The 26223-nt window shown below is 44.7% G+C and overlaps 1 protein-coding gene across 1 annotated transcript in view; it reads right to left on the bottom strand.

Moving 5' to 3' along the window:
* ATM (ATM serine/threonine kinase) overlaps nucleotides 1-26223 on the bottom strand; it is a 237502-nt gene that overhangs the window by 167742 nt on the left and 43537 nt on the right. Inside the window, exons 8-9 of the mRNA XM_069759148.1 lie at nucleotides 773-942; nucleotides 167-339 (exon numbers count right to left, since the gene is read on the bottom strand). Of these exons, the coding sequence (XP_069615249.1) occupies nucleotides 167-339; nucleotides 773-942 (343 nt within the window). The remainder of the gene's footprint in view (nucleotides 1-166; nucleotides 340-772; nucleotides 943-26223) is intronic.

Genomic DNA, 26223 nt, shown 5'->3' with positions numbered 1-26223 from the left:
AATCACTGAGTAGGCCCACCCACTGGACTCGCACAGTAAAGGCACCGGGCCTTCTCTAAACCATACGGTCTATAGATCGGACTGCATATACAACATGAAAGGTTCCATTTAAGGCTACAGGAATCTACAAACAACTGAAGAAATAGTGAACTACGATCATATTTACCATGGAACAACATCAAAATCATTCTTTGATCTTTGAAGCTTATCACGGACTACTTCCCAACCCAGTTCTATCCTTCTGCGCTTGCTCGGTACCCCATTTCCAAGAGACGCTCTCTGAGTCACCGCAAAAGAAGCCTGTGTGATTTCCAAGATGCGGGTGTCTTCTGTAAAGAGCTAAGGAGAAAAAAATGTATATCAAAATTTAATAAGTATTAATGGGAATCTGACAGCAGGATTTTGCTAGACAGCAGCATGATGTAGGGGCTAAAAATCTGGATCCAGTGACTTGTCACTTACTGGGCTGTGATTTGCGGTTTCAATAAAATCAGTGTTTTATCAGCAGGAGATTATCACTACACGACTAAATATCTCGTGCCTCCTAGTCAACTGCTCTATGTAACCACGCCCCCATCGCAGTGACAGTGACATTTAAAAAGTAAAACAGCAGCGATCAGATCTAACTCCAGTCACTGTTGTTAAAGGCAGGTGTCAACTGTATACACCTGCACTGACCTGAAACGTAGAGTATATATGTCATAGGTCGTTAAAGAGGTAAATTTTACAGCAGAGCAGAATTATTGCTACCAGAAAGGTATTAAATAAATACCTGATGGCAAATGTCTGCCATTAATTCCACCAAGTTCTCCTTGACTGCAATGTTTCGAGATCCAGAAGAATATTTCCCTCTGCTGCCAATCTGACTGATCTCGCTCATCAGAGCCTCATACAAGTTGAACAAATTTCTCTGCCACTTATCACCGTCAAATGCATAAGCACCTGTAAAGAGAAGAATGATCCGGTAAGGGATAGGGACAACTTTGGGAACAATTTTCATGTACAATATTGGGACGCTGTGTAAAATGTAAACAAAACGAGGATACAAGGAGTTCGAAATGCTTATATCGTCATATTTTATTCAACAGAACATAGGACAGAAGTTGAACATTGGACATTTTTCCATTTCATTTGAAAAGGTTAACTCATTTGGAAATTGATGGCAGCAACTCCTCTCACTAAAGTCGGCAGATTTAGCCTGTGGTTTGACGGGTCTATCCATAGGGTTTTTAAGAGAAGCAACATAAAAAAGTAGTAAAGTTGTGGTTGTGGATAACCGGGACACCAGGGGGTCCACTAAAGGGGAGGCAGCCCAGATGGTGAGGAGGTCTTCTTGGAAATCTCCATACACCTCTGTCTGTGGAAGCCTCTTCCCAGGTTCTTCCACTCTTTGACTAGTAGATCATCACACTCCTTGTGATTCGAGAAGCCTCTGGCAGCACCTCTGACCTTTTTGAAGGACACCGGCTGTATAGGGGGTGAGGGATCTCTTTTCTTGATGTTCAGATACTGGCTGACGGGCCTGAACCAGATTATTGAGCAATGTCTGTCAACATACACATTTGGTGGGAGTCGAAATAGAGGTTAGAGCAAAGGTCTGATTCTTCTACAAAAGCTCCGCTGCCGGCAATACGGAATAACAGCAGAGCTCCAACCAGGGTGGATAAAAAATCAATGTTTGTTTTTTTTTTTTTTTGTTTTTTTTTTTAAAATCGGATTTTTTTTATTTAAATCGGATTTTTTTCAATAAACTGCTTTTTGAGGAAAATATTTTACCATCCAAAGGTTCTTCCATCATGAGATAAAGCTGGTTGTTTAACTCAGTAGAATAAAGGCTGTACATGTGTAACATTCACAATGCCATGCTCTTCCAGAGGTTTCTGTAGGATTAGTGGGCAGTTTCCCTCCTATATTATCACAGACGCTCGCTTTACTTACGCAGTTCTCAAAACTGAATTTGACTCCGCAGAGGTCCCAGCCTCTTCTTCACGGCAAAAATGTTACAACATGAACAGAGTTGAGAAAAAGACCTTAATCCTATTGTTCTACAAACCTATGAATACAGAATCAACCCCTTCAGTGCCAAGTCCAAGAAGTTAGACAATATGTTTCTGATTGTTTGGAGTGGAATAGATCTGCACAACAGAAGAAGAATGTGAATCTAAGTGTGAGGAGGAGGAAGGGCAAGCAGACAAGAAAATGAAAGTGAAACTTTGAGCACAATACTGCAGCATAGCCACAGACAGACAAGTCTGGATCTGTTTGTGTGTACGATCTGAGGTTTATTACATTCTTTCCTTATAATGGCAGCAGGCCGTAAAAGAGACCCAGTTTGGGAATATTTTAATGAAGCTCCTTCGCCTATCGGTAAGGCAGGCATGCGTGTAAAATGCAAACGATGCAACAAAGAGATGCAAGGCCTGGTGGCGCGAATGAGGCAACATCATGAGAAGTGCGGTGATGAAGATGATCAAAGAAACACTTCTGAACAAGCAGGATCTTCAGGTTGGTAAACATTTTTATTGAATCCTATTTCTAAAGACTGAACTGTCATGTGTGAGAAAAATTATATTTCTTATTATTACTGCATGTTACTGTCATTTGGTACAGTTATGAAGAAAAACAAATATTCCTTTTGGGGCAGGGGCAGTGATGTGTTGTGTACAATAAGCAGAAATTGTATAAACAATAAAATAACAGCATTGACTTTTTTTGTTTAGGGGAATTCATGGATTCTGGAAACTATCCACCTCCAAGATCACCATCATCCTGTTCTACAGTTTCAGAGTTATCCATCCAGGATAGTGCTTCATTAGAAGCAGCATCATCATCAGACACCCACAGCCACATATCACCATCACCCAAAAGGAAGAAAAAACCTTTACCTCCTGGATCCACCATAGATAGGTTTGTGATAAGAACTAGCAGATTAGAAAAAGAGTTGATTGATGAAAAAATTGCCCAGTTTATTTATGCAACGAACTCTTCTTTCCGTCTGACTGAGAACCCACATTTCATTAATATGATTCAGTCACTGAGACCAGGATACAGTCCACCCAGCAGAGCTGATGTTGCAGGGAAACTGCTGGATCAAGTGTATGACAGAGAAATGGAGCAATGTGCAACAGCTCTGGAGGGTAAAATTGTTAACCTAAGTATTGATGGGTGGAGTAATGTCCACAATGATCCTATTGTATGTGCTTGTATAACAACAGAAGAAGGTAAAGTCTTCCTTGCACAAACAACTGATACGTCAGGAAATGCACACACAGCAGAATACTTACAAGAAGTGGCAGTAAAAGCTATAACAACATGTGAACAAAAATTCAAATGTCTAGTACGCAGTTTGGTCACTGACAATGCTGCAAACGTATCCAAGATGAGAAGAGATTTAGAAGAGCAGGGAGGGAATACAAAGCTGCTAATAACATAATAATATGGTTGCAGTGCTCATTTGCTGCACCTATTAGCCAAAGACTTATGTGTTCCAGAAATAAAGGCTAATGTTGAAATTGCTAAATACTTCCGTAATAATAATTTTGCTGCAGCAGCTCTGAAAAGGATGGGTGGAACCAAGCTAACGCTCCCACAAGATGTTAGATGGAACTCTGTGGTGTACTGTTTTGAGCAGTATATCAAAAACTGGCCTATTCTGATGACACTTTGTGAAGAAAATCGAGATAAAATAGATGGCACTGTCACGGCCAAAATCCTCAACATTGGGCTTAAGAGAAATGTTGAACATATGCTGAGCTTCCTGAAACCCATCTCTCAAGCTTTAAACAAAATACAGAAAAATAGCTGTTTTATTGCGGATGCTGTTGAAATTTGGAAGGAATCGAGTGAACACTTAAAAACAGGACTACACATGGACAGAATTAAATTACAAGCAGTAAACAAACGAATGGGAATTCATCAGTCATATTTGACACCAGTGAGACTTTTTCGGATAGGTCGATATTCGACGTCGGAATGTCAGCGTTGCCACTCACCAGATGCTGACTTCATACACATGATATGGCAGTGCCCAATTATTTTTCAATATTGGAGGGAGGTAACGTCATTATTGACTTCACTACTATCAATCCCGGTTCCTCTTGAGCCCCTGGTCTGTTTGTTTGGAGTGTGGGATGAGGAGGCTTGGGAACATTATGTTGGGATTTTTTTTACGAGAAACGCTATTTTTGGCACGGAAGATGTTAGCGCTGCGGTGGATGGGAAATTCACCCCCCACCCTTAGGTCCTGGGTTGAGTTGGTGAACACGATTGTCCCATATGAGCGTACACTCTATCAGAATAGGGGTTGCCCGGGCAAATTTAATAAAATCTGGGATAGGTGGAATGCCTCCCATCTCACTTTGTGATCTAACCAATTGATAAAGATACAGTTTATTTGACCTCTTGTTCTGCAGATATTACGCAATGGAGAGTATAATGTTACTGTTAAATGGCGGCGTAGTAATAGTTTTGGAGGCTTAGTTTAGTTTGGTTGTAGTTTAGGAACTTTACGTACTGACAGTTCCATAATTTCACATATATGTTTTTCTTCTGTATATACAAATGATTGGCATATGTATGCTCTGATGTCTTTTTCGTTCTTGCGAATGTAACCGTGCAAGTCAATAACAAAGACAAACATTTATACTGTATTTTATTTGTGATTAATAAATAAACGAATTTTAAAAAAAAAAAAAAAAAAACGAATGGGACAAGCACTAACTCCAGCTCATTTTTTGGCAAATATTGTCAATATCCAATATCAGGGTCAAAACCTAAGTGCTGAGGAAGAGGAGTTAGCTATGACATGGGTATCCAGCAATCGTCCATCTTTAATGCCAACTGTAATAAACTTCAGAGCTAAGGGGGAACCATTCAAGAAATATATGTTTGCTGAAGATATTTTAAGGAAGGTCACACCAGTAAACTGGTGGAAGTCACTTAAGCGCTTGGATTTAGAGACTGTTCAAGTAATGATTTCACTTTTAACAGCAGTAGCTTCGTCTGCAGGAGTTGAAAGAATATTCTCTTCCTTTGGACTCATTCATTCTAAATTGAGAAATCGGTTGGGACCCAATAAAGCAGGAAAGCTTGTTTTTCTTTTCCAGATTATGAATAGGAAGAAAGAAGAAGATGATGATGAAGATGACGACAAGTGAGCTACAGAGGACAGCAGGGACAGTAAGTAGTATTTAAATTTTTCATGTGTCGGCTGGGCTGACAGTCTAAGTTTCTTAAAATATATATATATATTTTGTTTAGCCAAATTAGTTAACAAACATGGATGTTTGTTTAAGCAAATAACTTATGCTGTAATGTTGTTATTGTTTCAGTTGAATAAATCTATTTAAATTGTTATTAAGGTCAGGATTATTTTTCTCCTTCCTAAGTACAACAGAACAGTGGTGTCCAAATATGAATGATTAACCCATTAAACTGGGGAGAAAAAAGTAATATAAAAAGTGATTCTAAAAATCTTCATCTACTTGCATGTTAAAGTAGCAAGAACTAGTTTAGGTAGAAACTTTGATTTAAATCACTGATTTAAATCAAGCCTTACTGACTAGTGATTTAAATCGTGATTTAAATCGTGATTTAAATCAGTTAGATTTAAATCAAATCCACCCTGGCTCCAACCAATAGTTCTGTTACGCGCTGGGGCCAGTGAGATGACATCAGCAGCCAGTGCAATTACATCATCGCGCCAGCATATATATGCCAGTTACATGAATGAAATGGGGGAGGAAGACAGGAAAATATGAAATTAAGGGTGTAGGATGGGAAAGAGGAAATTATTATGGGGGGAGAGGGCATGTAATTGTAATTAATTGGGTGAGCGGGAAGTGCACAGTGGTAGAGTGTTGAGGACACAGGAAAGTGACTGGTAATAAATTGTGGGAAAATAGGAATAAAAATGTTATATAAGATGGGGGTACAGGAGGCATGGTCCCTTCCTCAGGAAGCCGGTGGTGACAGAAGTGGGGCGATGTTGCGGGCAGTGGATGGGAGGAGGTGGTGTCACAGTGGTGCCCGGTGTTGGCAGGAAGGCATAGCGAAGTGCATTGATTTCCCGATGGTGGTTTCAGCAGAGCCCTAAGTCTGCACACGTGTCTATTATTCTGAAGCCGCGGGTGTCAGGCAAATAGCTGCCGGAGGTGGCGCACGCGTGGAACGAGATCTCGGTTGGGCCGAGATCCCGATCAGAGCGTGCACCGCCTCCGGCAGCCCACAGCTTCAGGAAAATGACCACCAGGAAAGCATCGCACTCCACACTGCTCACCGCCCATACCGCCACACTTTGCTGCTGCTGGCTTTTTCATGAGGAAGGGACCCTGCTTCCACCACCACCGTAATCCCCCCGGTAAACTACATTGGACTATATATTCCGCTCAAAATTTTGGTGTAAAAAAAAAAAAAAAAGTGTGTCAGACTACAGACTATGATTGATATATATATCCAAGGTGGTGCGTGTGTGTGTTTGTATGTATATGTATGTATCTATATATGTATGTATATATATATATATATATATATATATATATACACACACACACACACATATATATATATATATATATATATATATATACACACACACACACACACATATATATATATATATATATATACACACATATATATATATATATATATATATATATATATATATATATACACATACATATACACACACACACATATATATACATGCATATACAGTACAGACCGAAAGTTTGGACACTCCTCATTTAACCCCTTCATGACCCAGCCTATTTTGACCTTAAAGACCTTGCCGTTTTTTGCAATTCTGACCAGTGTCCCTTTATGAGGTAATAACTCAGGAACGCTTCAACGGATCCTAGCGGTTCTGAGATTGCTTTTTCGTGACATATTGGGCTTCATGTTAGTGGTAAATTTAGGTCAATAAATTCTGTGTTTATTTGTGATAAAAACGGAAATTTGGCGAAAATTTTGAAAATTTCGCAATTTTCACATTTTGAATTTTTATTCTGTTAAACCAGAGAGTTATGTGACACAAAATAGTTAATAATGGCAGTTACCTGCCGATAACGGTATTTCTCTGATCCCATGATGGCACCACGGAGAGAGGGGTCCGCCCCCAGGGACAGGAAACCTACAGATGAAAAAGGGCGTACCTCTCTCCCACATCAGTTGGATTACAGAGCCTTATACAGAACTTCAGCTGCAACTCAATATTTGTACAAATTAAACTTAACCTATTTAACTTAACAGAGGCACCGTGACTAAAACTAATTAGTAGTACATTATCAAGTGCACACCTGTGTGTGAAAAGGGAGGGAATATACGGGTGCCATCATGGGATCAGAGAAATACCGTTATCGGCAGGTAACTACCATTTTCTCTATCCCCATGATGGCACCACGGAGAGATTTGAATAGATAGAGCTATTAGGGAGGGACCACTGCCTCTAGAACCCTTCGCCCAAAGGTAGTATCAGAGGAGGTCAAGTCTAAGCGGTAATGCTTGAAAAATGTAGACTGGGAAGACCAAGTGGCCGCTCTACATATCTGTTGTATTGAAGCGCCAGCTCTCTCCGCCCAGGATGATGCCACTGCTCTGGTCGAGTGAGCTTTTATGTTCTCTGGGATAGCTGTCCCACAGGATGAGTAGGATAGGGCGATGGCGTCTCTTATCCATCTTGCTAAAGTGGCTTTCGATGCTTTTTGTCCTTTGCGTGGACCCTGGAAGCAGACAAACAGAGCCCTATCCTTCCTGCACTCCCTAGTGGCTGATAGATATTGGACCAGACATCTTTTTACGTCTAGGGTATGCAGTGTTTTTTCCCCCTCATTTTTAGGGTTGGGACAAAAGGAGGGTAAAGAAATTTCTTGCGTTCTGTGAAACTGTGACGCTATTTTAGGGAGATAAGCCGGGTCAGTTTTTAGAATGACTCTGTCATCAAGTATCTGAGTAAAGGGCGAGCATGAAGATAACGCTTGTATATCGCTGACACGACGAGCTGAGGTTAGGGCCACTAGGAGTGTGGTTTTTAGAGATAAGATCTTTAAAGGAACTTCTGTCAGGGGCTCAAAGGGAGGTTTGGTTAGAGCGTTTAGTACGAGGTTTAGATCCCATGGGGGAGAGTTGTGGAGAGGAATAGGTCTCGACCTAGATGAGGCTTTAATAAATCGCATGACCCAACGATTTCTGGCCAGATCATAATTATACAGTGCTGCCAAGGCTGCTACCTGAACCTTCAGAGTGCTTGTAGCCAACCCTCTTTCCAGACCTTTCTGTAAAAATTCAAGGACTTTCCTTATGGGAACTTCCCCAGACGGGTCTGCCCCCGATACTGACATGAATTTTTTCCACACTTTCCCATATATTCTAGTGGTTACGAGTTTTCTACTTTGTAATAGAGTGGACACCAAGTTAGGAGAGAACCCTTTGTCCCTCAGCAACCTCCTTTCAAAAGCCACGCTGTCATGTGTAAATTTTTTACATTGGGGTGAAATACTGGACCCTGGGACAGAAGTTTCGGCGTGTCTGGTAGAACCCATGGACTTGATATGGACATTTTTCTTAGCCAAGAAAACCATATTCTGCGGGGCCAGAATGGCGCTATTAGTATCACTGTAGTCCCCTCCTCCCGAATTTTCCTCAGCACTAAGGGGATGAGTGACATTGGGGGGAACGCATAGGCAAGGTGATAGTTCCAAGGAATTGTCAATGCGTCTAGAGCTACAGGGTTCCCCCGGGGATCGATTGAGCAGAATGTTTTTAGTTTGCGGTTTTGACTGTTCGCGAATAGGTCTATTACTGGTAGGCCCCAGAGATTCACGATCTGATCGAAGACCGATTGGTTTAGCTCCCACTCTCCCTGCTTTAAGCATGTTCTGCTCAGGAAGTCTGCAGTTTGGTTTTCGGAGCCTTTTAAGTGGAGAGCTGTCAAGGACTTTAGACTGTGTTCCGCTATGTGGAAGATGGATTGAGTTACCTCCATCAGAGCTCGACACCTGGTTCCCCCTTGGTGATTTAGATATGCAACCACTACCTGGTTGTCCGAAAAGACTTTTACATGATAACCGTGAAGGAGATATAGAAAGTGAGTTAGGGTCAGTTTTACCGCTAGCAGTTCTTTCATGTTGGAAGAGTCTAGCTCTTGACTTTTGTTCCAACTCCCCTGTGCCACTTGATCGCCTATATGTGCTCCCCTGCCCCAGGGGCTTGCATCCGTCGTTAGAATCTTCTCCGTCGGTAGCGCCCAAGGAACCCCTTTGGTTAGATTCCCTGGGTCTGCCCACCATGCTAGGGAGTGTATCGTGTTTGGAGAAATACTTAACTGCCCGTCTAAATTTCCGTGCAGAGATATGCCTAAATTTAAAGTCTCCCATTGTAGATCCCGGGAATGAAGTTGTGCCCATTGAACTGCCGGAATGCAGGCAGTCATAGAGCCCAGGAGGGACATTGCTCTCCTCGGAGTGGTGACTGGGGATACCATCAGCTGTAACACTGCCTGTGTCATTTTTTGTACTTTCTCCTGAGGAAGATAGCATGTCTGCGTGATCGAGTCTAGGACTATCCCCAAGTACTCCTGTACCTGGGATGGCACCATTTTGGACTTGGGTATGTTTAGCAGCCACCCTAGACTCGACAGAGAGGCTATGACCAGATTCAACTGTTGTTCGCAGTGTTGAAATGAGTTCCCTACCACGAGTAGGTCATCTAAATAGGGAACTATTAAGATATTCTGTTCCCGTATGGGAGCCATTACCTCTGACATTATTTTTGTAAATACCCGAAGAGCGATAGCTATCCCGAAGGGGAGAGCCCGGAATTGGAAGTGTTTTACTTCCCCCTGGATATTTACTGCCAGTCTGAGATATTTTTGGTAATCTCTGTGGATGGGCACATGGTAATATGCGTCTCGTAAACCTAGAACAGTCCTGAAACACAAAGGAAAGAGTATTCTCACGCAAGATTTCATTGTCTCCATTTTGAAATGTTGTATCTCCAGGAAACTGTTTAGTTTTTTGAGATTTATGATCGTTCTGTATGATCCGTCCGGTTTTTTTCGGAGGAAGAGAGGAGAATAGAACCCTGTGCCTCTTTCCTGGTATGGAACTTCTTGCAATACATCTTTCTGGACTAGGCTCAGAATCTCCTTCTGGAGAGCTGACTGTTCGAGTGATTGTTTTTGAGGCGTTACCATGAAGGAGTTGCCGGGAGGAACACGAAATTTGAATTTGAGGCCTTCTCGTATAATACCTAGAATCCAAGGACTGTCTGAAATTCTCTCCCAGGCTGGAAGAAACTCGGCTAGTCTCCTTCCGACCCGTGGAGTACCTTCATTGGGATTTTTTATTATCTGGAGGGGGGGGTTTGTTGAACAAGAAGCCCCTGTTTTTGTTTCTTCTGTCTTCCCATCCGTCTTTATTTCCTTTTGGAGGTCTTCTGCGCATGAACTTTCTGTTCCGAAAGGAGCGCCTATATGACTGGTTGGGGAACCCGGGAAAAGATTTCTTTTTATCTCCTGCTTTGTCGAGGATGTCGTCCAACGTTGACCCAAACAGGAATTCACCTTCGCAAGGTATTGAGCAAAGCTTGGTCTTTGTCTGCAGGTCCCCCGGCCAGCACTTTAGCCACAGGGCGCGTCTTGCGGCGTTTGAGAAAGAAGCCGACCTGGCTGATAATCTTGCTGAGTCCACCGAAGCGTCCGCCAGAAAAGCTGCTGCCCCTTTCATCATGGACACTGACTTTTGTATTGTTTCTCTTGGGACTTTCTCTTTTAGTTGCGAATCCAAATGTTCAAGCCATACCATTAGAGCACGGGCCGTGCAGGTGGCTGCGATGGCTGGCTTTAGTCCTCCTCCTGCCGCTTCCCAGGAGTTTTTTAAGAAGGTGTCTGCCTTTTTGTCCATTGGATCCTTTAGAGTGCCCATGTCCTCGAAGGGCAGAGCGAACTTTTTAGAGGCCTTTGCTATGGCCACATCAAGTTTGGGTGCCTTGCTCCAGGATGAGCAGGCTGGGTCATCGAACGGGTACTTTCTCTTAGGGGTCAAGAGAACTTTTTTATCCGGTTTCTTCCATTCTTTCTTAATCAAAAAATGAATTTTCTCATTTATTGGAAATACTCTTCTTTTCTTTTGTTCTAGTCCGCTGAACATTATGTCCTGTGCTGTTCTTTTAGGGCGTTCGTCTATCAGACCCATAGTTGTTCTGATGGCCTTTACCAATGCGTCTGTCTCCTCGATGGGGAAGCAACTGCGTCCCCCCTCCGATGATAGTGAGGAGGTCTCGGATGTCGATGAATCATTAGAGTCAGATGTCTCGTTTTCTGATTCGTCTATACTGGACTCGGGAGACTTATGACCTGATCTATGTTTTTTCCTCGGAATTTTAATGCCTTTGAGGGCACTTTCCACTTGATTTTTTATTAGAGTTTTCAGGTCTGACGCGAACGCCGGAGATTCCTCCTGGATGGTTTTTTCTATGCAGGGCCCGCATAGCTTTTTTTCCCATGAGGAAGGAAGTTCTTCCGAACATATCGCACACACTTTGTGCTTTGATTTGCCTGTACATTTCCTTCCCTAGGAGAAAAAAGTAATCTCGTATTACATTATTACTTTCACGTAGATCACTCACCCCTTACGACTAAGAGATACCGTCTCTGGCCTCGGGACTGTATCCACTGGATTCGTCGCCGGCCGTGTATTTCCCCCAGAGACTCGGCTGCGTTGTGACCCTGAGCGTCCGCTGCTACTGCGTTGCTGGGATGAAGCGTTCCCCTTGCGCTGATGTTGTGAGCGCGGACGCAGTACTTCCTCAGGTGATGATTGTGCACATTCCTGTGCCTCTTGTGGTTCTTTACCGCTCATAATGGCTCCGCACTGCGTTTGCCAAAAGAGAGGGTTTTCCACGTTTCTTCAACCGAGGACGCTGCTTTTTAAACTTGCCGCCGGCAGAAGTGGTCATCTGCGCATGCGCGAGCGTCACTTCCGGTTCGCGGCACAGGCGTCCTATAGGGAAGATATTATTGGGGACGCCTGTGCGCGCGTTCTAACGTTCCGCCCAAGCCCGTACTTCCGGTTTGGGCGGCGGTTCAGCGGTGTGTGCGGCGCTTTGCCTCTAGCCTCCAGGCTCCTGATATTCGTAGCGTAGCCGCCGCTACCCCCACGCACCTATTAGCGGTGCAGAGGCTGTAATGGTGACCGCCGTCACCTGCCTCTTTCCTCCCCCCTTTTTTTTTTTTTCTTTTTTCCTTGGGGAAGGCAGGCTCGATCCTCTTCACTGCCTTCCCCTGCAACACTCACCCGTAGGGCCCGCCGACCCCCGTGGTGGTGCCTCAGGGTCGGAGAAAAGGGGGGAGAAAACCGGCTGGACACAGCCGTGACAGGGCGCCCCCTGTCAGGAACCAGATACAAAAACCGTGTGCACTACTGGAGAAGAATGGTGCTAGGTTAGGTTCCCACACCTTCATAGACTATAAAGAAAAAGAACCCAGCACTCAACTGATGCTTTAGTGCAATTTTAATCGTAGTAGTACCCAATAAACGTTTCGGTCCTTGAATGGACCTTCGTCAGTAACTACATGTGAAAACCAAAAACAAGTGTAAACAAAAATTACAGAAAATAAAGTTGCATACAAAATAAAGTATATACAAGGTATTTTGGAAAAGGACAATAGCATCGATACAAAACTCTGGTCAATCTATACATAGAGTATATGCTGGGGAGAAAATAACCCGAATATCTAGGCTGAATTATGTTCCACTCAGGATGAAATAAGGAGAGATACACCAGAAAGATGATAGTGGGAGAGGAGGTACATACCGTACTGTAGAATAATAGAATAGACTGTATGGTCATAGGGTACAAAAAAGCAGCGTCTGTAAGTGTAAGAAAGTCCCATAAAATTCCCATGGACCGGTAAGCACAGGGTGTCAGGGGATATAAGGTAAAACATACCTAATGTGTGAGTCAGATAGGAGCGGTACTGTGGGTGGATAATGAAAAAGAAATTACATACCGAAAAAAAAAAAAAAGAAAAAAAAAAAAAAAAATTTTACATACAGCAAAAACCGGCCGATCAGAGAAACGCTCTAGTGCAGGGGATTTACCTGAGGAGACCGAGCTGGATGGTGGTGCTGTCAGACGCGGTGTCCACCGCTAGTCTGATCAGAAGTAAGTGCGGCCGCCATCTTATAAGAAAGGGGCGGGACAAGCCAGCTCCAACAGCCAATCAGCGGCTGGGTGGCAGACAGGAAGTGACGGCGCGCTGTGAGGACTACCTCAGTGTGCAGCTCAATGAGAGTTCCTGTGTATGGTGACCGGAAGTGACATCACGTTGTCATAGGGATAGGGCAATACAATGGAAAAAAAAAAAAATAATAGGTAATAGAACATATCCCCCCCATCCGGCAGGGTGGTGATCGGGTTGCTCGCCTAAAGCGGAGGGAAGCGTTTTGGATCCACACATTGGAGACCCTCCACCCATTGGGACTCAATAGAGACTATGATTTAGCCTCTTTTCTCTGAGACTGTATGGTACTATCGGGTGATTTGCCCTGCAATGTGGTATCATGTTATTTTCCCACAGGTCATTACGGACTTCTTCTTATCTTACTGGTTTTGTTATTTTTACCATTGTAAGTCATTGATGCAATCTTTACCATTGTCTAATTCTTCCTTTCTTTTACCTCTAGAGTCGTCTGTACTGATCACTTCGGTCTACCCGCACACCTCACTGGACCAAGCTGGTTATCCTCACCTAGCTGATCATATCACTAATCAGACCTATAGACCATAGGAGCACCTATCACCATGGAGATTGTTCACCCAGCATATCATCTCCGTATAGGCACTTCAGCTCCATATCACTTGTCCTATGTTGCCTGTATTTTCATTCCTTTTCTACTTTCTCCTTGCCGCGCTTTCTGCAGCGCTCGTGTTTTTTTTTTTTTTTTTTCCATTGTATTGCCCTATCCCTATGACAACGTGATGTCACTTCCGGTCACCATACACAGGAACTCTCATTGAGCTGCACACTGAGGTAGTCCTCACAGCGCGCCGTCACTTCCTGTCTGCCACCCAGCCGCTGATTGGCTGTTGGAGCTGGCTTGTCCCGCCCCTTTCTTATAAGATGGCGGCCGCACTTACTTCTGATCAGACTAGCGGTGGACACCGCGTCTGACAGCACCACCATCCAGCTCGGTCTCCTCAGGTAAATCCCCTGCACTAGAGCGTTTCTCTGATCGGCCGGTTTTTGCTGTATGTAAAATTTTTTTTTTTTTTTTTTTTTTTTTTTTTTCGGTATGTAATTTCTTTTTCATTATCCACCCACAGTACCGCTCCTATCTGACTCACACATTAGGTATGTTTTACCTTATATCCCCTGACACCCTGTGCTTACCGGTCCATGGGAATTTTATGGGACTTTCTTACACTTACAGACGCTGCTTTTTTGTACCCTATGACCATACAGTCTATTCTATTATTCTACAGTACGGTATGTACCTCCTCTCCCACTATCATCTTTCTGGTGTATCTCTCCTTATTTCATCCTGAGTGGAACATAATTCAGCCTAGATATTCGGGTTATTTTCTCCCCAGCATATACTCTATGTATAGATTGACCAGAGTTTTGTATCGATGCTATTGTCCTTTTCCAAAATACCTTGTATATACTTTATTTTGTATGCAACTTTATTTTCTGTAATTTTTGTTTACACTTGTTTTTGGTTTTCACATGTAGTTACTGACGAAGGTCCATTCAAGGACCGAAACGTTTATTGGGTACTACTACGATTAAAATTGCACTAAAGCATCAGTTGAGTGCTGGGTTCTTTTTCTTTATACCCTGTCAGGAACCGACCGGCCAGCACCCTGGAATCCCACGAAGAATCTTCAGGTACGTCGCTGTAGGTTCCCCGTCAGGGACAGGAAACCAACTGATGTGGGAGAGAGGTACGCCCTTTTTCATCTGTAGGTTTCCTGTCCCTGGGGGCGGACCCCTCTCTCCGTGGTGCCATCATGGGGATAGAGAAAAATAACATTTCCCACACGTCTACTTTACATCAGCACAATTTTGGAAACAAAATTTTTTTTTGCTAGGAAGTTATAAGGGTTAAAATTTGACCAGCGATTTCTCATTTTTACAACGAAATTTACAAAACCATTTTTTTTAGGGACCACCTCACATTTGAAGTCAGTTTGAGGGGTCTATATGGCTGAAAATACCCAAAAGTGACACCATTCTAAAAACTGCACCCCTCAAGGTGCACAAAACCACATTCCAGAAGTTTATTAACCCTTCAGGTGCTTCACAGCAGCAGAAGCAACATGGAAGGAAAAAATGAACATTTTACTTTTTAGTCACAAAAATGATTTTTCAGCAACAATTTTTTTATTTTCCCAATGGTAAAAGGAGAAACTGAACCACGAAAGTTGTTGTCCAATTTGTCCTCAGTACGCTGATACCTCATATGTGGGGGTAAACCACTGTTTGGGTGCACGGCAGGGCTTGGAAGGGAAGGAGCGCCATTTGACTTTTTGAATGAAAAATTGGCTGCACTCTTTAGCGGACACCATGTCACGTTTGGAGAGCCCCCGTGTGCCTAAAAATTGGAGGTCCCCCACAAGTGACCCCATTTTGGAAACTAGACGCCCCAAGGAACTTATCTAGATGCATAGTGAGCATTTTAAACCCCCAGGTGCTTCACAAATTGATCCGTAAAAATGAAAAAGTACTTTTTTTTCACAAAAAAATTCTTTTAGCCTCAATTTTTTCATTTTCACATGGGCAACAGGATAAAATGGATCCTAAAATTTGTTGGGCAATTTCTCCCGAGTACACCGATACCTCACATGTGGGGGTAAACCACTGTTTGGGCACACGGCAGGGCTCGGAAGGGAAGGCGCGCCTTTTGACTTTTTGAATGGAAAATTAGCTCCAATTGTTAGCGGACACCATGTCGCGTTTGGAGAGCCCCTGTGTGCCTATGCATTGGAGCTCCCCCACAAGTGACCCCATTTTGGAAACTAGACCCCCCAAGGAACTTATCTAGATGCATACTGAGCACTTTAAACCCCCAGGTGCTTCACAGAAGTTTATAACGCAGAGCCATGAAAATAAAAAATAAATTTTTCTTTCCTCAAAAATGATTTTTTAGCATGGAATTTCCTATTTTGCCAACGGTAATAAGAGAAATTGGACCACAAATTTTGTTGTCCCGTTTGTCCCGAGTACGCAGATACCCCATATGTGGGGGTAAACCACTGTTTGGGCGCACGGCAGGGCTCAGTAGGGAAGGCACGCCATTTGGCTTTTTAAATGGAAAATTAGTTCCAATCATTAGCGGACACCATGTCGCGTTTGGAGAGCCCGTGTGCCTAAACATTGGAGATCCCCCACAAATGACCCCATTTTGGAAACTAGACCCCCAAAGGAACTAATCTAGATGTGTGTTGAGCACTTTGAACCCTCAAGTGCTTCACAGAAGTTTATAACGCAGAGCCATGAAAATAAAAAAAAAATTTCTTTTCTCAAAAATGATTTTTTTAGCCCGCAATTTTTATTTTCCCAAGGGTAACAGGAGAAATTTGACCCCAAAAGTTGTTGTCCAGTTTCTCCTGAGTACACTGATACCCCAAGTGTGGGGGTAAACCACTGTTTGGGCACATGCTGGGGCTCGGAAGTGAAGTAGTGATGTTCTGAAATGCAGACTTTGATGGAATGCTCTGCGGGCGTCACGTTGCGTGTGCAGAGCCTCTGATGTGGCTAAACAGTAGAAACCCCCCACAAGTGACCCCATTTTGGAAACTAGACCCCGAAAGGAACTTTTCTAGATATGTGGTGAGCACTTTCAACCCCCAAGTACTTCACAGAAGTTTATAACGCAGAGCCGTGAAAATAAATACGTTTTCTTTCCTCAAAAATAATTTTTTAGCCCAGAATGTTTTATTTTCCCAAGGGTTACAGGAGAAATTGGACCCCAAAGTTGTTGTCCAGTTTCTCCTGAGTACGCTGATACCCCAAGTGTGGGGGCAAACCACTGTTTGGGCACACGTCGGGGCTCAGAAGGGAAGTAGTGACTTTTGAAATGCAGACTTTGATGGAATGGTCTGCGGACATCACGTTGCGTTTGCAGAGCCCCTGGTGTGCCTAAACAGTAGAAACCCCCACAAGTGACCCCATTTTGTAAACTAGACCCCCCAAGGAACTTATCTAGATATGTGGTGAGCACTTTGAACCCCCAAGTGCTTCACAGACGTTTACAACGCAGAGCCGTGAAAATAAAAAATCATTTTTCTTTCCTCAAAAATGATGTTTTAGCAAGCAATTTTTTATTTTCTCAAGGGTAACAGGAGAAATTGGACCCCAGTAATTGTTGCGCAGTTTGTCCTGAGTATGCTGGTACCCCATATGTGGGGGTAAACCACTGTTTGGGCACACGTCGGGGCTCGGAAGTGAGGGAGCACCATTTGACTTTTTGAATACAAGATTGGCTGGAATCAATGGTGGCGCCATGTTGCGTTTGGAGACCCCCTGATGTGCCTAAACAGTGGAAACCCCTCAATTCTACCTCCAACACTAACCCCAACACACCCCTAACCCTTATCCCAACTGTAGCCGTAACCCTAATCACAACCCTAACCCCAACACACCCCTAACCACAACCCTAACCCCAACACACCCCTAACCCTAATCACAACCCTAACCACAACCCTAATTCCAACCCTAAGGCTATGTGCCCACGTTGCGGTTTCGTGTGAGATTTTTCAGCACCATTTTTGAAAAATCCGCGGGTAAAAGGCACTGCGTTTTACCTGCGGATTTACCGCGGATAGCCAGTGTTTTTTGTGCGGATTTCACATGCGGATTCCTATTGAGGAATAGGAGTAAAACGCTGCGGAATCCGCACAAAGAATTGACATGCTGCGGAAAATACAACGCAGCGTTTCCGCGTGGTATTTTCCGCACCATGGGCACAGCGGATTTGGTTTTCCATATGTTTACATGGACTGTAAACCTGATGGAACACTGCTGCGGATCCGCAGCCAAATCCACACCGTGTGCACATAGCCTAATTCTAAAGGTATGTGCACACGCTGCGGAAAACGCTGCGGATCCGCAGCAGTTTCCCATGAGTTTACAGTTCAATGTAAACCTATGGGAAACAAAAATCGCTGTACACATGCTGCAGAAAAACTGCACAGAAACGCAGAGGTTTACATTCCGCAGCATGTCACTTCTTTCTGCGGATTCCGCAGCGGTTTTACAACTGCTCCAATAGAAAATCGCAGTTGTAAAACCGCAGTGAAATGCGCAGAAAAACCGCGGTAAATCCGCGATAAATCCACAGCGGTTTAGCACTGCAGATTTATGAAATCCGCTGCGGAAAAATCCGCAGAGGACCAGAATACGTGTGCACAATCCTAACCCTAACCCTACCCCTAACCCTAACCCTAGTGGGGAAAAAAAAAAATTCTTTATTTTATTTTTGTCCCTACCTATGGGGGTGACAAAGGGGGGGGGGGGGGGGTTATTTACTGTTTTTTTTATTTTGATCACTGTGATAAAACCTATCACCGTGATCAAAATTCACTCTGGAACGAATCTGACGGCCGGCAGATTCAGCGGGCGCACTGCGCATGCGCCCGCCATTTTGGAAGATGGCGGCGCCCAGGAAAGAAGACGGACGGACCCCGGGAGGCTAGTTAAGTATAAGGGGGGGGGAGATCAGGGCACGGGGGGGGGGGGGGCGTCGGAGCACGGGGGGTGGATCGGAGCATGGGGGGTGGATCGTAACACGGGGGGCGGATCGGAGTGCGGGGGGGTGGATCGCAGTGCGGGGGGTGGATCGGAGTGCAGGGGGGTGGGAATGGAGCACGGGGGTGGGAATGGAGCACGGGGGGAGCGGACAGGAGGACGGGGGAGCGGAGCACAGGACGGAGGGGAGCGGAGCACAGGACGGAGGGGAGCGGACCACAGATCGGGGGGCTGGGGGGGCGATCGGTGGGGTGGGGTGGGGGCACATCAGTGTTTCAAGCCATGGCCGATGATATTGCAGCATCGGCCATGGCTGGATTGTAATATTTCACAAGTTTTTTAGGTGAAATATTACAAATCGCTCTGATTGGCAGTTTCACTTTCAACAGCCAATCAGAGCGATCGTAGCCACGGGGGGGTGAAGCCACCCCCCCTGGGCTAAAGTACAACTCCTCCTGTCCCTGCAGGCCGGGTGAAATTACAGTTAACCCTTTCACCCGGCCTGCAGGAACGCGATTCCGCCATGACGCATACGCTGCGTCACAGGTCGGATTAGCACCGACTTTCATGACGCAGCATATGCGTCAAAGGTCGGGAAGGGGTTAAAGATTTTTCTGTATTTTCATGACCATGAAAATTGTGCATTCACAATGAAGGCATCAAAACTATGAAGTAACACATGTGGAATTATATACTAAACAAAAAAGTGTGAAACAACTGAAATTATGTCTTATGTTCTAGGTCCTTCAAAGTAGCCGCCTTCTGCTTTGATGACTGATTTGCACACTCTTGGCATTCTCTTGATGAACTTCAAGAGGTAGTCACAGGGAAAGGTCTTCCAACAATCTTGAAGGAGTTACCAGAGATGCTTAGCACTTGTTGGCCCTTTTCACTCTGCGGTCCAGCTCACCCCAAACCATCTCGATTGGGTTCAGGTCTGGTGACTGTGGAGGCCAGGTCATCTGGCGTAGCACCCCATCACTCTCCTTCTTGGTCAAATAGCCCTTACACAGCCTGGAGGTGTGTTTGGGGTCATTGTCCTGTTGAAAAATAAATGATGGTCCAACTAAAACACAGACGAGATGGAATAGCATGCCGCTGCAAGATGCTGTGGTGGCCATGCTGGCCAGTATGCCTTCAATTTTGAATAAATCCCCAACAGTGTCACCAGCTAAGTACCCCCACACCATTACACCTCCTCCTCCATGCTTCATGGTGGGAACCAGGCACATAGTGTCCATCTGTTCACCTTTTCTGCGTTACACAAAGAGACGGTGGTTGGAACCAAAGATCTCAAATGTGGACTCCTCAGACCAAAGCACAGATTTCCACTGGTCTAATGTCCATTCCTTGTGTTCTTTAGCCCAAACAAGTCTCTTCTGCTTGTTGCCTGTCCTTAGCAGTGGTTTCCTAGCAGCTATTTTACCATGAAGGCCTGCTGCACAAAGTCTCCTCTTAACAGATGTTGTAGAGATGTGTCTGCTGCTAGAACTCTGTGTGGCATTGACCTGGTCTCTAATCTGAGCTGTTGTTAACCTGCGATTTCTGAGGCTGGTGACTCTGATAAACTTATCCTCAGAAGCAGAGGTGACTCTTGGTCTTCCTTTCCTGGTGTGGTCCTCATGTGAGCCAGTTTCTTTGTAGCGCTTGATGGTTTTTGCCACTGCACTTGGGGACACTTTCAAAGTTTTCCCAATTTTTCGGACTGACTGACTTTCATTTCTTAAAGTAATGATGGCCACTCCTTTTTCTTTACTTAGAATTTGTATTATGGCAAGAAAAAAGCAGCTAACAGTCTACTCAGTAGGACTATCAGCTGTGTATCCACCAGACTTCTGCTCAACACAACTGATGGTCCCAACACCATTTATACGGCAAGAAATAGGGATTTTTGTGTACTCACCGTAAAATCCTTTTCTCCGAGCCACTCATTGGGGGACTGTTATGATTAGGCAATTCAGTACCACAGTGAACATAGAGGTCAGAGCACATACAGTGATCTGACAATAATCCAAAAACATAGAACGAGCTCTGAGACGTGGGAACTCTGTTGACCGCAATCCCTAATCCTTTCCAACAACACTAGAGGCAGCCGTGGATTGCACCTAACGCTACCTATGCAACTCGGCACAGCCTGAGAAACTAGCTAGCCTGAAGATAGAAAATAAGCCTACCTTGCCTCAGAGAAATACCCCAAAGGAAAAGGCAGTCCCCCACATATAATGACTGTGAGTAAGATGAAAAGACAAACGTAGAGATGAAATAGATTTAGCAAAGTGAGGCCCGACTTTCTGAACAGAGCGAGGATAGGAAAGGTAACTTTGCGGTCAACACAAAACCCTAAAAACCACGCAAAGGGGGCAAAAAGACCCTCCGTACCGAACTAACGGCACGGAGGTACACAGAGCTTCCAGCAAACAAATAGATAAGCTGGACAGAAGAAAAGCAAACAAAATAGCAAAGGAAAACTTAGCTATGCAGAGCAGCAGGCCACAGGAACGATCCAGGAGGAAAACAAGTCCAATACTGGAACATTGACAGGAAGCCAGGATCAAAGCACTAGGTGGAGTTAAGTAGAGCAGCACCTAACGACCTCACCACATCACCTGAGGGAGGAAACTCAGAAGCCGCAGTACCACTTCCCTCCACCAACGGAAGCTTACAGAGAGAATCAGCCGAAGTACCACTTGTGACCACAGGAGGGAGCTCTGCCACAGAATTCACAACAGTACCCCCCCCTTGAGGAGGGGTCACCGAACCCTCACCAGAGTCCCCAGGCCGACCAGGATGAGCCACATGAAAGGCACGAACAAGATCGGGAGCATGGACATCAGAGGCAAAGACCCAGGAATTATCTTCCTGAGCATAACCCTTCCATTTAACCAGATACTGGAGTTTCCGTCTTGAAACACGAGAATCCAAAATCTTCTCCACAATATACTCCAACTCCCCCTCCACCAAAACCGGGGCAGGAGGGTCAACAGAAGGAACCATAGGTGCCACGTATCTCCGCAACAATGACCTATGGAATACGTTATGTATGGAAAAAGAATCTGGAAGGGTCAGACGAAAAGACAAAGGATTAAGAACCTCAGAAATCCTATACGGACCAATGAAACGAGGTTTAAACTTAGGAGAGGAAACCTTCATAGGAATATGACGAGAAGATAACCAAACCAGATCCCCAACACGAAGTCGGGGACCCACACAGTGTCTGCGATTAGCAAAACGTTGAGCCTTCTCCTGGGACAAGGTCAAATTGTCCACTACCTGAGTCCAAATCTGCTGCAACCTGTCCACCACAGTATCCACACCAGGACAGTCCGAAGACTCAACCTGTCCTGACGAGAAACGAGGATGGAACCCAGAGTTGCAGAAAAATGGCGAAACCAAGGTAGCCGAGCTAGCCCGATTATTAAGGGCGAACTCAGCCAAAGGCAAAAAGGACACCCAGTCATCCTGATCAGCAGAAACAAAACATCTCAGATATGTTTCCAAGGTCTGATTGGTTCGTTCGGTCTGGCCATTAGTCTGAGGATGGAAAGCCGAGGAAAAAGACAAGTCAATGCCCATCCTACCACAAAAAGCTCGCCAAAACCTCGAAACAAACTGGGAACCTCTGTCAGAAACGATGTTCTCTGGAATGCCATGTAAACGAACCACATGCTGGAAGAACAATGGCACCAAATCAGAGGAGGAAAGCAATTTAGACAAGGGTACCAAATGGACCATCTTAGAAAAGCGATCACAGACCACCCAAATGACTGACATCTTTTGAGAAACGGGAAGATCTGAAATAAAATCCATAGAGATATGTGTCCAAGGCCTCTTCGGAACTGGCAAGGGCAAAAGCAACCCACTGGCACGAGAACAGCAGGGCTTAGCCCGAGCACAAATCCCACAGGACTGCACAAAAGTACGCACATCCCGTGACAGAGATGGCCACCAAAAGGATCTAGCCATTAACTCTCTGGTACCAAAGATTCCAGGATGACCAGCCAAGACCGAACAATGAACCTCAGAGATAACTTTATTCGTCCACCTATCAGGGACAAACAGTTTCTCCGCTGGGCAACGATCAGGTTTATTAGCCTGAAATTTTTGCAGCACTCGCCGCAAATCAGGGGAGATGGCAGACACAATTACTCCCTCTTTGAGGATACCCACCGGCTCAGATACACCCGGAGAGTCGGGCACAAAACTCCTAGACAGAGCATCCGCCTTCACATTTTTAGAGCCCGGAAGGTATGAAATCACAAAGTCAAAACGGGCAAAAAACAACGACCAACGAGCTTGTCTAGGATTCAACCGCTTGGCGGACTCGAGATAAGTCAAGTTCTTATGATCAGTCAAGACCACCACGCGATGCTTAGCTCCTTCAAGCCAATGACGCCACTCCTCGAATGCCCACTTCATGGCCAGCAACTCTCGGTTGCCCACATCATAATTTCGCTCAGCAGGCGAAAACTTCCTGGAAAAGAAGGCGCACGGTTTCATCACTGAGCAATCAGAACCTCTCTGCGACAAAACAGCCCCTGCTCCAATCTCAGAAGCATCAACCTCGACATGGAATGGAAGCGAAACATCTGGTTGACACAACACAGGGGCAGAAGAAAAACGACGCTTCAACTCTTGAAAAGCTTCCACAGCAGCAGAAGACCAATTGACCACATCAGCACCCTTCTTGGTCAAATCGGTCAATGGTTTAGCAATACTAGAAAAATTGCAGATGAAGCGACGATAAAAATTAGCAAAGCCCAGGAACTTTTGCAGACTTTTCAGAGATGTCGGCTGAGTCCAATCATGGATGGCTTGGACCTTAACAGGATCCATCTCGATAGTAGAAGGGGAAAAGATGAACCCCAAAAATGAAACCTTCTGCACACCAAAGAGACACTTTGATCCCTTCACAAACAAAGAATTAGCACGCAGGACCTGAAAAACCGTTCTGACCTGCTTCACATGAGACTCCCAATCATCCGAGAAGATCAAAATGTCATCCAAGTACACAATCAGGAATTTATCCAGGTACTCTCGGAAGATGTCATGCATAAAGGACTGAAACACTGATGGAGCATTGGCAAGTCCGAATGGCATTACTAGATACTCAAAATGACCCTCGGGCGTATTAAATGCAGTTTTCCATTCATCACCTCGCTTAATTCGCACAAGATTATACGCACCACGAAGATCTATCTTGGTGAACCAACTAGCCCCCTTAATCCGAGCAAACAAATCAGATAACAACGGCAAGGGGTACTGAAATTTAACCGTGATCTTATTTAGAAGGCGGTAATCTATACAAGGTCTCAGCGAACCATCCTTCTTGGCTACAAAAAAGAACCCTGCTCCTAATGGCGATGATGACGGGCGAATATGCCCCTTCTCCAGGGACTCCTTCACATAACTGCGCATAGCGGCGTGCTCAGGCACAGATAAATTAAACAATCGGCCTTTTGGGAACTTACTACCAGGAATCAAATTGATAGCACAATCACAATCCCTATGCGGAGGTAGGGCATCGGACTTGGGCTCATCAAATACATCCCGGTAATCAGACAAGAACTCTGGAACCTAAGAAGGGGTGGATGACGAAATTGACAGAAATGGAACATCACCATGTACCCCCTGACAACCCCAGCTGGACACCGACATGGATTTCCAATCTAATACTGGATTATGGACTTGTAGCCATGGAAACCCCAACACGACCACATCATGCAGATTATGCAACACCAGAAAGCGAATAACCTCCTGATGTGCAGGAGCCATGCACATGGTCAGCTGGGTCCAGTACTGAGGCTTATTCTTGGCCAAAGGCGTAGCATCAATTCCTCTCAATGGAATAGGACACTGCAAGGGCTCCAAGAAAAACCCACAATGCTTAGCATACTCCAAGTCCATCAAATTCAGGGCAGCACCTGAATCCACAAATGCCATGACAGAATACGATGACAAAGAGCAGATCAAGGTAACGGACAGAAGAAATTTTGACTGTACTGTACCAATGGTGGCAAACCTAGCGAACCGCTTAGTGCGCTTAGGACAATCAGAGATAGCATGAGTGGAATCACCACAGTAGAAACACAGCCCATTCAGACGTCTGTGTTCTTGCCGTTCAACTCTGGTCAAAGTCCTATCGCACTGCATAGGCTCAGGTTTAAGCTCAGGTAATACCGCCAAATGGTGCACAGATTTACGCTCACGCAAGCGTCGACCAATCTGAATGGCCAAAGACATAGACTCATTCAAACCAGCAGGCATAGGAAATCCCACCATGACATCCTTAAGGGCTTCAGAGAGACCCTTTCTGAACATAGCTGCCAGCTCAGATTCATTCCATTGAGTGAGCACGGACCACTTTCTAAATTTCTGACAATATACCTCGATCTCATCCTGACCCTGACAAAGAGCCAGCAAATTTTTTTCTGCCTGATCCACAGAATTAGGCTCATCGTACAGCAATCCGAGCGCCAGGAAAAACGCATCGATATTACTTAATGCAGGATCTCCTGGCGCAAGAGAAAATGCCCAGTCCTGAGGGTCGCCACGCAAAAAAGAAATAATGATCAAAACCTGTTGAACTGGATCACCAGAGGAGCGAGGTTTCAAGGCCAGAAATAGTTTACAATTATTTTTGAAACTCAGAAACTTAGTTCTATCACCAAAAAACAAATCAGGAATAGGAATTCTTGGTTCTAACATAGATTTCTGATCAATAGTGTCTTGAATCTTTTGTACTCTTGCCGAGAGCTGATCCACACAGGAAGACAGACTTCTAATGTCCATTGCTACACCTGTGTCCTGAACCACCCAAATGTCTAGAGGAAAAAAAAGGCAAAACACAGTGCAGAGGGAAAAAAAATGGTCTCAGAACTTCTTTTTTCCCTCTATTGAGAATCATTAGTACTTGGGCTTCCTGTACTGTTATGATTAGGCAATTCAGTACCACAGTGAACATAGAGGTCAGAGCACAAACAGTGATCTGACAATAATCCAAAAACATAGAACGAGCTCTGAGACGTGGGAACTCTGTTGACCGCAATCCCTAATCCTATCCAACAACACTAGAGGCAGCCGTGGATTGCGCCTAACGCTACCTATGCAACTCGGCACAGCCTGAGAAACTAGCTAGCCTGAAGATAGAAAATAAGCCTACCTTGCCTCAGAGAAATACCCCAAAGGAAAAGGCAGCCCCCCACATATAATGACTGTGAGTAAGATGAAAAGACAAACGTAGAGATGAAATAGATTTAGCAAAGTGAGGCCCGACTTTCTGAACAGAGCGAGGATAGGAAAGGTAACTTTGCGGTCAACACAAAACCCTAAAAACCACGCAAAGGGGGCAAAAAGACCCTCCATACCGAACTAACGGCACGGAGGTACACCCTCTGCGTCCCAGAGCTTCCAGCAAACAAATAGATAAGCTGGACAGAAGAAAAGCAAACAAAATAGCAAAGGAAAACTTAGCT

The sequence above is a fragment of the Ranitomeya imitator genome, chromosome 3, assembly GCF_032444005.1.
Source record: "Ranitomeya imitator isolate aRanImi1 chromosome 3, aRanImi1.pri, whole genome shotgun sequence".
Taxonomy (NCBI): Eukaryota; Metazoa; Chordata; class Amphibia; order Anura; family Dendrobatidae; genus Ranitomeya; species Ranitomeya imitator.
This window is presented reverse-complemented; position numbering and strand designations above follow the sequence as displayed.